Source organism: Ursus maritimus, unplaced genomic scaffold, assembly GCF_017311325.1.
Source record: "Ursus maritimus isolate PB19 unplaced genomic scaffold, ASM1731132v1 scaffold_33, whole genome shotgun sequence".
Lineage (NCBI taxonomy): Eukaryota > Metazoa > Chordata > Mammalia > Carnivora > Ursidae > Ursus > Ursus maritimus.
The window spans coordinates 16044300-16057946 of NW_024425897.1; the positions used below are offsets into that span (position 1 = coordinate 16044300).

The 13647-nt window shown below is 37.6% G+C and overlaps 1 protein-coding gene across 5 annotated transcripts in view; it reads left to right on the forward strand.

Annotated features, from left to right (window-relative positions):
• Positions 1–13647, forward strand: part of TAOK3 (TAO kinase 3) — a 175153-nt gene that overhangs the window by 123422 nt on the left and 38084 nt on the right. For all 5 annotated transcript variants that reach the window (XM_040619864.1, XM_040619866.1, XM_040619865.1 and 2 more), the window contains 2 exons: positions 5721–5888; positions 8387–8593. In XM_040619864.1, coding sequence (XP_040475798.1) covers positions 5721–5888; positions 8387–8593 — 375 coding nt within the window. The remainder of the gene's footprint in view (positions 1–5720; positions 5889–8386; positions 8594–13647) is intronic.

The following is a 13647-nucleotide window of genomic DNA, read 5'->3' on the forward strand; positions in this document are numbered from 1 at the left end:
AAAATGACAACCAGAACAAAGCACCAGATAACCCAAGATAAAGTAATAGCTTTATTACTTTGAAGTAGGTGAAAAATTTTTTAAATGTTGGGGGGAGGTAGAAAGCACTACCATAAAGGGAAAGAAATAATTTGGGGCTATATTAAAATTAAGGGGGAAAGGCACCTCAAAGAAGAAGATAAGACAAGGATTCAAAGATGAATTTTAGGGCACCAAAGGAATAGAAAAAGCAAGCAGGCAGAGGTAAGAAAAGAAATGGAAGCGAAAAATTAAAACACAAAATCATAAGCAACAAACTAGTGTAACAAACCAATCCATGTAGGGTATTTCCAGTGACAGAAAGTTGTAAGGAAATAAAGCAAAGTTGAATGCAAGAGGAAAAATTGTAAAGGTGATCATAATGAAGATGACACATCTATACACCGACCTGTTATTCCTGAAGAAGAAAGCAAAACACATCTAGCAGAAGATGTCTAACGATGTACCTGAAGAAAACTTTATTGGAAATGAACGTTTGGATCTTTGTTTGACTTGATTTAGTCTTAATCTGATTTGGTGGGCCAAATGACATGAGCCCACCATTTATTCAGCAAATATTTACTGATTGTCTACTATGTGACAAGCACATTCCAAGCACTAAACACACAAGTAAATATATGCTATCAGTTCGTAGTAAATTCTTTTTTTTTTTTAAAGATTTTATTTATTTATTTATTTGACAGAAAGAGAGAGAGAGCACAAACAGGGGAAGTGGCAGAGGGGGAGGGTGAAGCAGGCTCCCCGCTGAGCAGAGTCTGATGTGGGGCTTGATCCTAGGACCCTGGGATCATGACCTGAGCCAAAGGCAGATGCTTCACCGAGCCACAGGCACCTCCGTAGTAAGTTCTTCACAGAAAAATAAAGCAGGGACAGGGATGAAGAGTGACAGGAGCTGAGATTCAGGGTTTTTTTGTTTGTTTGTTTGTTTGTTTTTTTAAGTAAACTCTACCCCCAGCGTGGGGTTCAAACTCATAATCCCGAGATCGAGAGTTGCACATCCTCCCAACAAAGCCAGCCGGGTGCCCCAGGAGCTGATGTGTTAGATGAGTTAGGGAAGGCTTTCTAGGAAGATGACTTTTAAGCAGAGCCCTGAAGACAGACACCAGGGAACTGATCTTCAGTAACCTGACGAAGTTCCTGAACTCCGAGGATAAAGAAAGATTCATACAAGTAGACTGGAGAAAAAAGTATTTTCGGGTGGATCTTTGACCTAGCTAAGGTGCTCTTTAGTTATAAAGGCAGCTGACATTTTCAAACCTCACAAATTTAGTCGATTTTTATTTCCTAATAGCTTCTTAAAAAATTGCTCAGTAGCAAAATCCAGTCAATCTAGTGATAAAACAAGAAAGAAAAAGAGATGGAGGGAAGGAAGAAAGAGTGAATTAGGAACTGAAGAAACTGTTAAAAGGACTGGTGGCAAACCAAATTTAAATTGACCCCAAAAATTGTTATATATATATTTTTGCTTGGTTAAAGAGACTACATTCTTCATGTTGAATGGGTAATACAAATTTCAAAAGACAGAGTATTAAAAGTAAATCTCCTTCCTATTCTAGGACCCTCTCTAGAGTTAGCAACCACTGTCACCAATTTTGTGCATGTTTTTCTAGAGAAACTCTATGCATATGAAAGCAAATATTCTGATTTATTTTTGCACCAATGGGAGCGAACTGTAAACACTATTCTGCCTTGATTATTTGTTTGTTTGCTTGTTTTACTTCATAGTACGTTTGCTAATGCTTTGTGTGACTACATGCAGAGCTACCTCATTCTTTTTTTTTTTTTTTAAAGATTTTATTTATTTATTCGACAGAGATAGAGACAGCCAGCGAGAGAGGGAACACAAACAGGGGGAGTGGGAGAGGGAGAAGCAGGCTCATAGCGGAGGAGCCTGATGTGGGGCTCGATCCCATAACGCCAGGATCATGCCCTGAGCCGAAGGCAGACGCTTAACCGCTGTGCCACCCAGGCGCCTCAGAGCTACCTCATTCTTATAAATGAATCTGTAACATTTTCAGGATGACCGTACTTGTTTTAACCAACTTATTTATGGTGTTTGCAGTTTTGGTATACAAACTACTGCAGTGAGTTTCTGTATATGTGTCGTTTTATACCTGTATATGGATGGATATCTAAAGAATAAAATCCTGCAAGGGAAATTGCTAATCACAGGGAATATAGATTTTAAATTTAAATAGATACTGACAAAATCATCCTCCAGAAACGTTGCACCAATTTATAGTCCCACTAACAAGGTATGAGGACCAGCACTTTTTGATCTTGGCTTTCAGGTCAGTGAATCTGTATTTCTTATTATGACCTAAGCTGAGCATCTTTTATAGGTTGAAAAGCCATTGGTTTCCTTTTTTGTAAACTCTTTGTAATCTTTGCCCATTTGTCTGTTTTTTTTTATTATTATTATTATTTTGTAGTAGATCTAGCAAATATTTTTTCCCTATTTCTCTTTCAATGGTCTTTATGCTGGGCTTCTTTTGAGAGGTCATGCAAAAATTTGTTATAAAGAAGTCAACTTGTTTCCTCCCAGTTGGCTATCGTGTTCCCAAATATTTTTAGGTAATTCATCTTTTCTTCACATTTTCTTCCTGACATTTTAAAATGTCACCTTCACATTGAATCCATTTAAATATAGAGTCAAGGTAAAATCATTTATATGGTTAAAGAGCAGAATCTAAGTGCTATAAACATTGACAATGTAAAAATACTAATGTAACTAGAACAACCCAGGGGTAGGAAAGAAAGATAAGTGTACTAATTTTCCTGTTTTTCAGATTAGATGGTCAATAATAAATCTTAAGTTGAAATGCATAGTTTTAAAAAAAAGTAACTCCAATCTTTGTCTTTTTTTTTTTTTGGTTAACGTTAGAGGGTCTTTTAAGAACTGGTAACTCTTGGTGAAGAAATTATAACTAAAGTTAAGCTTTACTTTATTGTCTTCTAATTCTGCTACATTTAAGTATACCTTAATTTAATAGACTTTCTTAGAATTACCATGTATAATTTTTCCATGTAGAACTATTTCTAGATATCCATTATCCTAAGAGAGAATGTCTGAAATGATGTTCTTCAATTTAATAATATTTACTTCTGGATGGTGGAACTTGGAATGATTTACTTTCTTTTATGCATTTTTCTGTATTATTTAAATGTTTCAAGGAAATATACTTTCAAGAACAATAAAACCATTATTTTAAAAGGATTTGGGGACCTTTTAGTTGTAAGGGTTTTGAGAGTAATTGGCTTTGGAGAACAGGGAAGAGATGGGGTTGCAAGCAGAAAGAACATAAGCAAAGGCATGTAGGTGTGTAACACATGGCATGAGTCAAGAACTATGTAGAATGTACTATATGGGTTGGATGGGAAAGACGACTAGGAGTGACTGGATTTAAACCTAGAAATAAAACCATGAACCTGGCTGTAAAAGGCCGGACGTCATCATGGAGGCATGTGTTTAAGATGTTGAGTGAATCAGTTTTAGAAGGCTTAAACAGGTAAGATTTTAATTATCTTGTGCAATAAGAAGTCCAGGGCATTGAGAAAGGAGATGTTATAAAAGTCCAGAACAATAGGCAGCTCAACAATGTCATCATGGATCCAGTCTCCTTCTATCTTCCTACTTTATTATCCTCAGTATGTAGCTTTTATCTTCTTGGTCACAAAATGGCTCCTGCATCTCCAGGACTCAAGTCTTTGACCCAAGAGGGAAAAAGGAGGAAAGGGCAGTGGAAAACACCTTTTCTTCAGGTGTTTTGCATTTTTATTCTAGAAAACAAAACTTTCCTCAGGGACTTCTGCCTCTATAGTATCTCATTCACCAGAGCTCAGTCATACTGTTATCTGTAACTACAAAAAAGGCTGGAGTTCAACTCTTTTTACTTTCGAGAGCTTACATAAATGAAGGCAAGGAAAAGAAGTTGGAATGGGGGATGAATGGGACACCAGTGTCTTTCACAATGAGTGACACAATCAAATCTATGTCTTAGAAAGATAACAGTGGTGGTAGACCACCAGAAAACAAACACCAAATGAGGAAACATGGGTTACAAGCGTAGCTCTTCCAGTATTTAGCTGTGTAAATCACTTAACCTCCTGTGCCTGAATTTCCACACCTTGAAAATAAAAGAATTTCTAAGAGCTATTCCTGCTCTTAAAATTCACTGATCCTAAGTTATGGTTTGAAGTTCACTGAAAAACAGTTGGCTCTTATATAGTCACAAGTACTGGAGAAGCAAAATAATTTACTTTCTTCCTTTCGTGCTCATCTGGAAATATGCAGGCTGCACTCACTTCCGGGAATAGTGTTTCATTTTCAGAAAGGACTCTGCAGAGGAAGAGATATTTTATAAAAGCAGGAGCAAAAGCCACAATTCCCCTGACAGCAAAGTCAGGGTGAAGAACCACAAGACATGTACATGTTTTTCTCACAGTGGCCCTATTCCTCTTTTATAGCTGTTTAACTTACGAAGAAATGAAATCCATTCCATCATCCAAGGCCTACCACATTATATCCCATTTCCCCAATATCTTTAAATTATAATTTCACGTAAGTGAATTTTTCACATAACAAACTTTTCCTTTAAAAAAAAAAAAAACTTCCTCCTCCCACTTTTGATCATTTTCTGTGTAATCTTGTCAAAATACATGATGTACTTCTCTGCCTTCTTAAAGCATAATGAACATAATTTCACTTCCTGATGGCTCAGAAGCAGTAGTGTTTCACCAACTCTTGGAGTATAAAAGGACTGCATGAGGAGCATTTTCCCCTTTGCAAAATAGCCCACAAACCTTTGTTCATTTTTAGGTTGGTTGGTTGGTTGGTTGGTTGGTTGGTAGGTGTGTTAGTCATGGATTTTCTCTCTTTCTCTTGACTCTCATGCTGCCTGAGAACTTTCAAAGGACAGTTCTTTTTACAACAAATAACCCTAATTCTAATAGCTCTCCATCCTTTATTGTCCCACTTTTATTCCCTTTCTAAACTGATATAGGCTAAGAAATCAGGAAACCAGAATATGGGTAAAGATCACTGATAATATTGAAAGTGAGGGCCATTTATACCAGGAAAAGTTTATGGACTTTTTGGGGCAGTTACTTTCACTCTTCAAAGGCCGTTTTCCCTTATTTCTGATTGTACAGCTCTGTAGAGGCAAAATGAAGTTGCCAGAATTATGACCTCTAAACAAATTGAATAGCTGCTGTATTTTCAAGCATGCACTAAATGTGACCACAAGAAAACAAAATATACACAAGTCTGTTTCAACAGGGTATGTAGGGTGTGTAGGAGGATTGAGGCAGATTATAACAATAATATCTATAACTCTGCATTGCTTCTACTTATATATATTCAAATCTTTCAGATTTGAAAGTTACAAGCCTCTAAGCTAGTAGTCATTATTACTTATATGTTAAAGTAAACCTCAGCAATTCTCAAGTAAACTCTAGGACAAAGTCCACAAAATGGGGCTTGAGGAAGAAGAGAAAAGCATAGTTAACTCTTCATAAGAGTTATACAAAATGAGAGGCTATATGAAATGAGTCGTATCTTATTATTTCTGCAAAATCAATAGGCCTATTTTATGTCTATTTACTTTTATAATGTAAATCTTGCCCCCCAAAATCTGTTTTCTCATTTTCAGTTTCTGTTTTTTATCTCCTCCCTCAATCAGCACGATTTTGTTCGACGAGACCGGCCACTACGTGTCCTAATTGACCTCATACAGAGGACGAAAGATGCTGTTCGCGAATTAGATAACCTACAGTACCGAAAAATGAAAAAAATCCTTTTCCAAGAGACAAGAAATGGACCCTTGAATGAGTCACAGGAGGATGAAGAAGTAGGTTCAGTTTATTTGGTAGGCACTGATGGCGTGCCTACCACATGAGAAAGTTCTGGACTGGGCACTATGAAATCCACTTTTGGCAATAAAAATGTAATTGGTGCTTTGGGCCTCAAGAAACTATGCAGAGTTGCAAAAGAGACAATCACAAAATAACTTTTATTTAAGACAAAATATGAAAAATGCTATCGAGGTGTATCACCATGCAGGGGTCCATAGTGGGGAGAAAATAAGCCTGCTGGGGGGCATTAGTGACGTTTGTGTGCGGGACATGATGTGGGTGGTTTCTGAGAGACAGGCATAGGACAATTTAGGCTCAGGAAGTGCTGTGCTTTAGTAAGATTATCCTGGCAACAGAGTGAATTACGACAGACTGGAGTGTGTCACATTCTGTATAATAGTCCATGCAGGAGGTAATAAGGGCAATGTCAATGGGGAAGGGGGGAAAGGAACACTTTTGAGAAACACTGAAGAGGTAGATTTGATAATATAGTGCTTCTCATTGAAAGTGACAGTGACAAGGTGAGGAGGAGTTTAAGGTGACTCTGAGCATTTTAGCCCAGGTGACTAGGGTATGTCAATACTGGGAAAAGAGAAAAAGAACCAAGGAGAAAGAGTAGGTTTACAATGATTTCAGTTTGATGCCTGTTGAGTTTAAGGTCCTGGCATCATATGCTGCCGACATAGTATACAGATGGAGTTTTCAAAGGAGACGTGACTTTCTGTTTTCTCATTCAAATAACTTAAGAAGGATTGGTTGACGCAAGGGTAATGCCATTTGGGACACCTGAATGGTGATGTCTGGCAGTTGGTTGGAAAATTCAAACCCAGAACATAAGAAAGAGGTCTGGGTAAAGGGTAGTTGGCTGGGGGTCAAGAGCATTAAAATGGTAATGAATCAGGAGTTGAATGTAGAAAGGGGAGAGGGCCATGCCATATGAGGACCTAAGAAACAAACATCACAGATGTTCAACAGTCCACAACTTCAAGGACGAAGCAGCCAGTATCACAGATGCCACAGAGAGGTCAAGTTAGACAAGGACAAAAAATAAAAATAAAAAAATAACTGGGTTTTACAAGCAGGGCATTCTTGATGACCTTTGTAAAAGCAGCTTTACAGGAGTAGTTAGGATGAATAATAGATAACTGTGGGTTTGTAGAATAAATGGGAAGTGAGAAAGTAGAGACAGTGAAAGCTGGTTATTTTAAGATTCATTAATTTGGCTAAGAGGGAAAAGGGACAAAGGACAATATGGAGAGAGGTCCATAAGTATGGGGCAGGTCTCTTCATATTTATAGGCAGAATGGAGAAGCCAGGACGGAAGTATTGAAATTAGATGAGACAGATGTCATTAAAGAAGTAGGATCTCAGGAAGTACATGGGATAGGAGTAAGAGTATTAGAGCCTTGAATAACAGAAAGGACTCCTCTTCCTCTAAAACTAGATAAAAAAGAGGAAAGGAATGAACAATGAATTTTACTTTACCTTTTTATATAAAAGAAAAAATTATCAATAATTATAAAAATGAAATTCAGAAAACTGAATTGGACTATAAAATCTCTTGATTGCACATATACAAACAATCCCCTTTAATTGGGAAAATAAATCTGTTAAAAATATAACATATTGTTTACCATTTTAAATTACCCAAATTACCTATGATTCCTTAGAGTGCCATGGCTAAGTAACAATTCATTAAAGTTATATACATACAGTATGGTTCTTTGAAAATAGGATTTTTTTTTGAACTAAGTTGCTTTAATTATATTATTTAATCTTGTATCAAAAGATATCCCACTGTGATGGGTAAATTACATATTCTGATTATTTTACCACTTCTCAAATAGTAGTCTTTGGACTAGCAGTGATGAATACCAGTATTATTTAACAGATATATTTAATAAGATTACAGAGGTAAGCATGATAGAATTGCTTGAGGGAGGCAGAATTTAATTACCTGTCCAGGACAGTAGAATTAATATCCTTGCTTAGACATGAAGTTACTTGATAATGATTTGCAAAGGAACATATTGCTTGTCAAATCTCTGAAAACTCTTTTAACTCTATTTTAGTTTCAAACGACCGCTGCCCTATTTGTAAATATCCCAGAGGTTACCTGTTCAGTTGCCTACAATCTTTCTCTAGCACCTTGATGTTCCTGAAAGTGTCTTACAAACCTGGCCCGATTTCTGCTTACTGAATAACAATACAGTAATATGATAGTTGCATTTGACAGGGGAAAACCCTGGGATAGTAGCATTTGGAGCCTTATGACCCATGTCCAGAATGGCCCCTGAGGAAGGCAGAGAAGTGAATTTGAGATGTCTGAAAATGGTGGGGGAGTAGTAGAGTCACTACATAAAAAGTTTATCTTTGCAGATTTGGCAGAAAAGCAACTTGGCACTGCAGAATTGAGTGTGCTTAATAGCTCAGTCAGTGGATTGGCACTTTATCTCCAGTCATCTTTTTTAACCCCCATGCCCCATTTTTATAGGACAGCGAACATGGAACCAGCCTGATCAGGGAAATGGACAGCCTGGGCAGCAACCATTCCATCCCAAGCATGTCTGTGAGCACAGGCAGCCAGAGCAGCAGTGTGAACAGCATGCAGGAGGTCATGGATGAGAACAGCTCTGAACCTATCATGATGCACGATGACGAAAGCACTGTAAATTCCAGTTCCTCTATTGTGCCCAAGAAGGTAGGTTACGTGGTACCCTTCGCAGCTCTAGGCTTTGTCAATGTAGTGAAGCCAGCTCAGGCCACTTGGCATCCAGACGTTTCAGTGGTACCTTTCTACAACTGCAATATGGGACTAAACCTAGCACTTGATAGTTCTCTTACAGTAAAAAGATAACAAAAGACTATGCAAAGCTATAGCTGGGCTGATTTCTTCATCTTCCTCTCCTGATGTTCTGATGTCTACCAACGTCAGTAAATAAAAATAAATAAATCTGTAAATCTCCAAGTCAAAGAAATTGATAAAATCCTCTCTAAACCAATAACTTTAATATTTTAATCTCAGCAGCTTCCTGAGTATAACCCGTTGGTTGTGTCCATTTAGAAGTATGCTCTCCGAAGTATGTGTCTTAATGTATATTCCCAAGATACCGTTTGTTTTAGAAACAGTTTCTACTCTTTTCCGTTGCTCTTAGATTTATTTCTAATTCTAAAACTAGCTCTGTCAGCTTAAATATTCTGACTTTGGAATGAATGATCCCGTTTTTTATTTTTACTTTGGTTTTCCAATTAAAGGTCCTCCTGGGGTGCCTGGGTGGCGCCGTCGGTTAAGAGTCCCACCTTGGTTTTGGCTCAGGTGGTGATCTCAGGGTTGTGGGATTGAGCCCTGCGTCCGGCTCTGTGCCCAGTGCAGAGTCTGCTTAAGACCCTCTCTCCCTCTCCTTCCCCCTGCCTCTCTCTGTCTCTCAAATAAATAAATCTTAAGAAAAAAAAAAAATCCTCCTTTCCTACAGGCCTATCATGGTTCATAAGTTGAAGTACTTCATGAAAAAAAAAAAAGAAAAAAAAAGTCTTAAAGTCTCTTGCAGAGCATTTTCTGTAAGATGAGTATTATACAGATTTACCAATAATTCTTTGGAAGAAGTCCCAAAAATGTTTTGAGTGACTTTAGGTAAGCAGTCCATAGTGTAGAATTACATGAAAGAATCTTTTTCTTTTTCCTTGTAAGGTATATATGTACTTATTTTAATAAATGCCAATGATTACATTCTAATTTCAGTGATAGAGCATGTTTAAGAATTTTTTTCACTTAGACTTCAATTGGTGCATTTTCCTTGGGACAAAAAGGAAATTGAACAGGTAAGGATGAAGGGCAGAAGAAAATATATTGGTCCCTGGTCATAAGTAGTGGAGGGATGCGTATTTATTTTCTCAATGGATTAACTTATTCATTTATTCAACAAAAATTGGTGAGGACTTCTACTACATGCCAGGAACTATGGATACATAGGAAATAAAACACCCATAGCGCTTTCATGAAACTTATTATCTGTGGGGGAGATTAGGAAAATAATTGTACAGTTAACTATATCATATGATTATGAAGCTTCTGCTCTGGGTAAAAGGAGGATTCAATCTGTCAGGAAGTAGTGGAAAGCCTACCCAGTGAAGTAACATTTAAGCTAAAACTTCAAAGATAAGTAGAAGTTAGCTAACCTGGGGTGAGAGATGGGGATGAGTCAGAAAACAAGCGCAAAGGCCCTGAGACAAAAAGAGCTTTGTATGTTCAAGGAAGAGGGGAAAGGTCAGAGAAGTTAGAGCTTGGTGAGCAGTGTGAAGAGTGAATGGAGTCTAGAGAGACAGCAAGGACCAAGTTATCAGAAAGCCGTGGAAGCATTTTGAGGAAAGGAGTTATATCACACAGATGCAGAAATCTGCAGAGTTCAGCGTTGGCAGCCAGCCTTCTTTAAACATGGGCAAGTGATCCTGTATTTGAAAGGTGGAGAAGAAGGTTTTGCTGGGCTCTCTTTTTGGAAGGAGCTATCATGAATGCTGACAAATCTGGCACTTTCCTTCTGTTACCTCTGGAGCTCCATGGGTATAGCAATCAAAAGAAAAGGAATTCCACTGGGTCTTTTTACTCCAGGACCCTCAAATGAGAACAGAATTAGAAGAAAGATACTACTGGCACAGTCAACAAGAAGGAAAACCCTAGTCTTGAACTCACTGGAGATTTTAATTCTAATTTTGGTGTGTGATAGTACAGACCTGTCTTGTGATAATATAGGTTTTTCAGTACTTTTTTTTGCTCTCATGGTGTAATCACTTAAGAATAGATGTTAATTTACGGGGCACCTGGGTGAACAGTTGGTTAAGCAGCCGACTCTTGGTTTCAGCTCAGCTCATGATCTCAGGGTTGTGAGATCGAACCCCACATCAAACCCTGCATCAGCCTTCCCACTCAGCACTGAAGTTTCTCTCTCCCTCTGCCCCTCCGTACCCATGTTTTCTCTCTCTCTCTAAAATAAAATAAATCTTAAAAAAAAAAAAGAATAGATATTAATTTATATTCTGAAATAGATGGTCATTGTATTTGATCCATACAAAATGTTTGTCAGGAAGAATTTAAGTTATATAATGTATTTCTGTTTTATTATGAAATAAATATATAGAGGAAATGTGATGAAAGAAAATTGAAAAACACTTGTGAATAAAACTGAATGAATTAACTGAACTGAAAATATAAGCAGGCTAACCAAAAGACAATATCAACAGAGTAAAAAAGGAACCCACAGAATGGGACAAAATATTTGCAGATCATATTTGGATATCTAATATTTGCATATCTAGTAAGGGATTGATATCCAGAATAGAGAGGGAGCTCCTAAAACTCAACAAGCAAAAAATGACCAACCCAAATCGAAAATGAGCAAAGGACTTGAATAGACATTTCTCCAAAGAAGATAAACAAATAACCAATAAGCACATGAAAAGATGCTCAATATCTTTACTCATTAAGGAAATGCAAATCAAAACTACAATAAGATACCACCTCATGCCCATTAGGATGGCTACTATCAAAAAAAAAATGACAAGAGTTCGCAAGGATGTGGAAAAATTGGAACTCTTGTGCACTGTTGATAAGAACATAAAATGGTATAGCTGCTGTGGAAAACAATATGGTAGTTCCTCAAAAAATTAAAAATAGAATTACCACATGATCCTGCAATTCCACTTCTGGGTATATACCCCCCCAAAATTGAAAGTAGGGTCTCAAGAAAATATTTGTATGACCATGTTCATAACAGCATTATTTATAATAGCTAAAATTTGGAAGGAACCCAAATGTCCATTGATGGATGAATGGATAAGCAAAATATGGTATATACATACAGTGGAATATTATTCAGCCTTAAAAAGGAAAAGAAATTCTGACATATTCTACAACATGGTTGAATCATGAGGACATTATCCTAAGTGAAATATGCCAGTAACAAAAAGACAAATACGGTATGATTCCACTTATATGAGGTATTTAGAGTAGCTAAAATCATAGGGACAGAAAGTAGCATGGTGGCTGCCAGAGGCTGGGGAGAGGGAAGAAGTGGAGAGTTGTTTAATGGGGACAAGTTTCAGTTTTACAAGATGAAAGAGTTACGGGGAATGGATGGAGGTGATGGTTGCACAACATTATAAGTCTGTTTAATAGCCCTGAACTGTATACTTAAAAATAATTAAGATGGTTAATTTATATATATTTCACCACAATAAAAAAGGGGGAAAATATAAGCAGGCAGTAAAAGTAGAATATGTTATATGTGAAAACTAAATATGCTATCTCTTCATGAGACCCATTTAAATCCTATACCTGGGCTTATAAGTCTATCATTGTAAACACAACAGAAATACAAAAATTATTCAGAAATTTTATATTTGTTGGTATGCTTGATTTCCTAAAAGTTTTCCACTTGGGAACATAAATGAAATAGGATCTTAAGCCCTCGATAGAAAATTTTATGTAATGGATCATAGGAAAGAGGAAACTAGTTTATAGTTCTTTCTGTCTGCCACTGTTAGTGTTATTTTACTTTAGACAAGTCACAAACCTCTCTGGGCCTCCATTTCTCCATCTGTAAAATTAGGAGTTCTGTATGGTTTCAGAGATCCCTTCCAGCTCTTAAATTCTGTATTTCTGGGGCGCCTGAGTGGCTCAGTTGGTTAAGCATCTGCCTTTGGCTCAGGTCATGATCCCAGCCGGGGTTCTGGGATCAAGCCCCGCATCCGGCTCCCTGCTCAGTGGGGAGTGTGTTCTCTCTCTCCCTCTATCCCTCCCCCTGCTGTGCTTTCTCTCTCTCTGAAGTAAATAAATAAAAAGTCTTTAAAAAAAAAATTCTGCATTTCTATTCCTGTAATCTTTAGAGAAGCAGATCTGTGATGTGACTTTCAAGCTGTTTTGTAGAGAGATGCCTCAGGAACGAGCCTCATCCATACCTCCCCCAGGACAAGGCCGGCTTTTCTCTCTTACATTATGTGTTTGGATTTCACTTAAAAAGGGGGATTTTTCTAAAAGCCACTGTTCTGATCAGTCCCTCCTTCTTCATGCAGATGGCATAGCAGTGACACTGTATTACATGTAGGTACAGGTAACATTTAGGTCACAGGTTGGACTCTCTGGGAAGCAGAGCCGAAACAGTTTCAAGCAACAATTTGTTTTTTAGGAGTTTCCTTTGGGATCAACACCTGTGGAAGAGAAAAGGAAGCAGCACTGGGCAGAGGGCAAAGCTGAAGTGCAGGACAGCTTCAGCCAACCCCTAGGGGAGTTGTGGGGCTAAAATGACCCTTCAGAGTTGTCCAAACTGAGCCAGAACGGCTGGGCCTTGTTACTCTCACCCAGACCACTCATTGAATATGAGCAACCTGGGAAGGGTGTGAACTTGCTCAAGGCTGCTCTCTGCAGCCAAGGCCGCCTGTAAATGGATTGCCAGCCATCAAGTCTTTTCTTAGAGGTGGCTCTAGGTGGTGCATTTCTGAGTCTACATAATTTATAATTTGTGACCACAAAGATTATTTTTGAAAGAAAGCGGTCAATATTGTTTTATAAAACACTTACCCGTTTTGCATGGGTCTGTGACCAGATTCCTAGAAGGGCCTATATATCACCAAATTATATTACAACCAGTGTTCTACCCATTATCTCATTATCCTATTTTATTTTCTTTTTAATACTTGTCACCATTTAATATTATATATTAATTTGTTTATCTATTATTTCATTAGTAGAATGTAAATTTCATT